This window comes from Microtus ochrogaster, chromosome 2, assembly GCF_000317375.1.
Source record: "Microtus ochrogaster isolate Prairie Vole_2 chromosome 2, MicOch1.0, whole genome shotgun sequence".
Taxonomy (NCBI): domain Eukaryota; kingdom Metazoa; phylum Chordata; class Mammalia; order Rodentia; family Cricetidae; genus Microtus; species Microtus ochrogaster.
The window spans coordinates 27541645-27546924 of NC_022010.1; the positions used below are offsets into that span (position 1 = coordinate 27541645).

A 5280-nucleotide genomic window follows, 5' to 3' on the forward strand; every position below is an offset into this window, starting at 1 on the left:
CACACTGGATTTCTTTTGGTTCTGGGTCACTAATAATGGAGAGTACAGTCCCCTGGCTAAAGCTGGAGGATCTCACATTTTACCTCAGAGCCACTTGCAGGACAGGAGCCATCAAGTATTGCTAAGGCTTCTGAGTTTTGATTTTAAATAGCCCATCATCTTTAACTTGAGTGTAGGAATGAGCCATCACTCTTCCTGAAAGTTTGTTCTTAGTGTGTGAGGGCTCACCTGTAGATGCCCAGTCCTTAGGTGTCTCCAGCCTGTCCTGTCACTGGGTGATCTCACCTTTGCTAATGTCATGAGTAATGGAATGTATTCTGCTGAAGTTTGGGGAAAATTTTCATCATGACCCATGTGATTTATCTTTGGTCTGACAGGACACCCACAATCCCTATCACCCCCACACATTGTAACAGCCCTGTGGATCTTTCCTGAGGAGCTCATTCACTTCATGGAAATGAACTTCCTTCCAAATCAACATGGGCTAATTTCTCAGTATCTTCCACTTCTCATCTTATTAATTAGAGATCTTCGGAGGGGAAGAGCCATTCCTTAAGAATATTTAGAAAATGAGTCGTGACCTCCATACATGGTGAAGTATTAAATTAGAATTAATGAGAGTCTAACTAATCAGAGAGATCTCTGGATTGGAAGAAGGAGGCATTGAAGAGCTTCCCCTGTGTCTCAGGGAAAGCACCTGGAAAAGACAGCTTGGCTTTTGGTAATTGGGGAAGAGATGGTTATGAGATAAGTGATGGCAGTTGGCAGTGACCCTAACAGTTTATTCTCTGCACATTCTATTGCATCCTGGAAAGTCGTTGACCTCTTTTGTGAAATCATCAGTGTTGTGTCTTTGGGGAACTCATTAAGTACTTATAGGGTTCACCAGAAGACACGTTGGTAAGACTGAGCACACCGATTGGCAGGGAGATCTGACTTTTGAAGAGGGGGTTGAGGCTTGAACTAGACTTTCAGAAATGAAGTTCAGTAGCTGGGATCTTTGGAAGAGATGGTTCTATGCTGCTTCTGGGTTAATAAAGTGCAAATCCATGGTCAAGGATTGGTGATGGTTAGTTTGGCAGAAAGCCAGGAGTTGGCAAGGCTACAGCTGCTGTTCTGTAAGTTCCTTCATTTATTTTGAGTGGCAAAGACCAGCAGGAGGCACAGACAATTGAGGTGTGAGAGTAGGTTTTTGCTACAACTCATCATCAGTAGATTCTTTAGGTTCTGTGAGTATCTCATGGGAAATTCCCCATCTCTGCACCAGGGTCTCAGACATTCAGTTACTTCTATTCCAGGCCACACTAAGAGACTGAGAGTCTCTAAGCACTGGAGACTCCAGGAATTTTCTGTATCACATCAGAAATGAGTTGATATTTCCAAAGCAGCATGGCTGGGTAACATATGCCTTTCAGGGCCAGTGGGGCCGCAGTAGGGGCTGATACACATAGCTAGCCACAGTGAGTGGAGACAGAGGCATGGCTTATGGGCTCCCAGTTTGCGGACAGTTGTCCTGATCCTTTACTGTGTTCCATGCATTCCCTCTTCCTTGGCCTCTTCTTCGAACTCAACATGATCTCTCCTGGTCCTGTGCCATACTACTGCATAAATTCACTAATATTTATCTACCTGCAGGGAGTGCCGGAAAAACATCAACCCCAAACTCTGTTACTGGGCAGGAGCAGCGGATGAACAAGGTGGCTACACTGACCCTGCAGCTTCAGATGATGACCCAAGAAAGGAATGAACTTCATGGAATTCTGGCTAATTATACCAACAAGGATTTGAACAACAGGTAGCCATTTTGTCTAGTTCTTTGGTAACTGTCTTGACCCTACCGAGTCAACCCCAGCATTCCTCAGGTCATTGGAGGCTGCACCTCCAGAGCGGTCTGCCTAAACTAAATATCCTGAGGGCATCTGAGAGGCATAGCTGAAATCTGGGAAGAAGTGATATCAGGACACAGGCTGTGTGATTCCTCCAAATAAAAAACAGAGCCTGTGGCCTGGATCAGTCTGGGGATGGGGCAATAGTTTGTGAGCTCTCAGCATACATTTCATGAGGCCTTGTGGACGATGCTAGGTGCTGTGAATTATGGTGAGTCTTTGTGCTTAACCAGAAGGTGCTTGAGTACTGGCTGCTCCTTGGGAGCAACTGCAGGAGCCTGGTCATCTTGGTCCATCTCAGTGTGTGACTTGAGGTCTGAACATCATCCCTGCTCCTCTCTAGTCTGGTTTCTTATATTCTGAGACAATTCCACCTCCCTATATTTATTTGGTATTCATCGTCTGTGTCTCTGTGTTAGTGTGTGTGTGTGTCTCTGTGTGTCTGTGTGTTAGTATGTGTGTGTTAGTGTGTGTAAGTGTATGTGTGTGTGTCTGCATGTGTGTATGTGTGTCTGTGTATACGCCTGGCAGTTGGAAGTGTGTGGCAGGGCTTGTTGTTCTTTCTGTGTCACAGTTTCAGATGATGCCAGCGCTAAGGTCAGGGAACTCCACTCCGACCAGCAGTGCCCCTGGCCCATGTGCTCACCTTGGCAGTGTTGAAATAAGAGCGGCAGGGCTGCGTCCCTGGCACCCAGCCACCTGCATGGTTAGCTTTACCCGAAATAATTACACAGAAACTGTATTCTTTTAAACACTGCCTGGCCCCATTAGTTCCAGCCTCTTATTGGCTAGCTCTTACATATTAACCTAACCCATTTCTATTAATCTTTGTAGCCCACGAGCTGGCTTACCAGGAAAGATCTTAACCTGCATCTGCCTGGAGTGCGACAACCATGGCGACTCACTGACTCAGCTTCTTTCTCCCAGCCTTCTCTTCTGTTTACTCCACCCACCTAAGGGTTGGCCTATCAAGGGGCCTAGGCAGTTTCTTTATTCCTTAACCAATGAAATCAACAGATTGATATATGACACTCCCACATCATGGCAGCCCATTGGAACCCACTGGAGACTTATAAATCTATCCTTAAGTCTCCTTCCAGGAAATACTGATTCTGTGCTTCAGACACCCATGTAGCAATAGGATCCTGGGATCAAAAATCCCAATTCTGAAGACAGGAAAAGCATTTTCATAGATTTCTGGTGGAACCAGACTAGTGACACAGGCTTCTGAAGACAGAACTATTCTATTCCTCCAGGCCCATTGAAGGAACTCATGCAGCCCTGGCTCACTCTCCTTACACCCCTGACTGCTGGTCTGGGGCCACGTCAGCAAGTTTAAACAGCACCAGGTTGTCCTGGTTCATAGCTATCAGAATGTGACATTGACTGTGCTGGGGTAGTTTAGGGCACAGCCTGAAATCATAGGATCATTAAGTCCAGTGTTCACGGGGTTCTTCGCTCCTGGGCCATACCCTATCACAGGCTGAATTAAGCTGGAGATGGTGAATATGGAGCATAAGAAAGTGATGCTGGACCTGCAGAAATTCCCTAAGAAGAGTAGAGGGGCCTTGTATAAGTGCAAAGAGCTGACTGAGGAAACTGTCTCCTACAGGGAAGTGGGTGACTTCATTGGGATGCCCCATTCATTGGCAGTGACTGTTTTTGCCATGTTTTTATCTTTGAACCAAGGTGAGGACCTTCTTTCTAGCCTGTCTTCTGCTCTTGACTTGGGCCTCTTGGACCAGTTCTGCTAAGAGTGAAGTATCTGTGAGCCCATACCAGCATTGTCCTGCCAGCCAAAGGACCCTCTAGATAGAAAATCTATCTGCACCATGATGAGGGTGTCAAGCGTCTGTGGGTCTGTGGGAGCTCTCAGAGGGGTTTACAGAGGTGATCCCATGGGACCCATAGATGGAATATATTTCCCTTGGGTCTTTTGTCCTCCCTTAGAGAATATTTGCCTTCTACCTCTCAACCTCCTAATGTTTTCCCAACCATGAACTGTTAAGTACATGTGGTAGGAGGCAAACCCTGCTCTCAGAAGTACATGGATCTTTTTAGTGTCAGGGATTTCAGAAGTAGTCTGAGTCTTTCTGGAATTTGGCTCTTCTCTGGCTTTTACCAGCTACTATATTATGCTGGCATGGTTACTGTGGGCTCTAGTCTGGGGCTGCCTGGAACAAGGACCTTGCATGATGTGGGAGTGGTAGATGTTGGCTGGATGGGACTCATGATGTTTTTGTGATGGTTCAGCATCCTCCACAACCAGCTACTGAGTGAGCGAACTCAGTTGAAGAAAAAAGTGAGCATGTTGAGAGAGGAGAACCGAAAGCTACAGAGGGAGCAGATTTCACTGCAAGAGTCCTGTGAGAAGGTGAAGAATCTCTGTGAAGAGGCCCATGAGAAGATCTATAAACTATGTGCCAAGGAGAAGCAGGTAGGCTGAAGCAGTGTGGGCAAGCTGTCCACCATCTGTAATAATACACACACACACACACACACACACACACACACACACACACACATACACACGTGATCATCTACCCACTTATTCAGCAGCTCACTAACATCCTATCCAATTGTGATTTCTGTGAACATTCACAAGTCTTTCTGGGGATTTAGCATCTTGTTATATCAACGGTTAGGTGCAGCTTTGAAAGAGGACATCCCTGTATAAATGCCAAAAGAGTGGTTCTCTTTGTCATCCTTTTTATCTTTTCTCATAAATTACATCTCAGCATCAGTTCCCCTTCCTTCCCTCCTCCCAGGCCTTCACCGCCTGCTCCCCCTCTCCCAGGTCCAGTCCTCCTTAATTTCCCTTCAGAAAACAGCAGGTCTTTCATGGTTATTTGATCGAATTTTTAAAATAACATTAAACCCCGGGCTTTGCTCATGTTTGTTACACATTCTAACAATGAGATACATCACCAGATCCTTTTAAAGTCTCGAGATATGATCACATTAGGTTCCAAAGATTAGCTTTGAACTCATGCTGCAGTTTGGTCCAGACTTTCGTGTTAAGTCCTTCTGTCTCAGTCTCTGAGTAGCTAGGATTAAGGGTTTGCATCACAAGCTCAAACCTAGGCTAAATACTTAAATTAAAATTGATGCTTAAACCAAATGTCCAAGGTCAATAGATTATACATTTGTGTTTTTAAGACATAGGTGCTAAATTATAGTCATCTCAAAAGCATCGGTGAAAATATAATTTAAGATGCTTTATCATTAGTAGACAGGTAGCTTTAAGATGAATACCATAAAGGTAGCTTTCACTCATTTAACCATTCAACAGTCTATGTTGGGAGTCCCATAAATGCCAGGAAGTAAGCTATACCTGGAGCAAACAGATAAGATGTCTGTCCTGTGGAAATAGAAAACACTATCCTGAGTGAGG

General features: G+C 45.1%; 1 protein-coding gene across 1 annotated transcript in view; it reads left to right on the forward strand.

Moving 5' to 3' along the window:
- LOC113457435 (zinc finger protein 664-like) overlaps positions 1–5280 on the forward strand; it is a 38313-nt gene that overhangs the window by 31702 nt on the left and 1331 nt on the right. Inside the window, 2 exon segments of the mRNA XM_026784754.1 lie at positions 1636–1795; positions 4140–4323. Of these exon segments, the coding sequence (XP_026640555.1) occupies positions 1636–1795; positions 4140–4323 (344 nt within the window).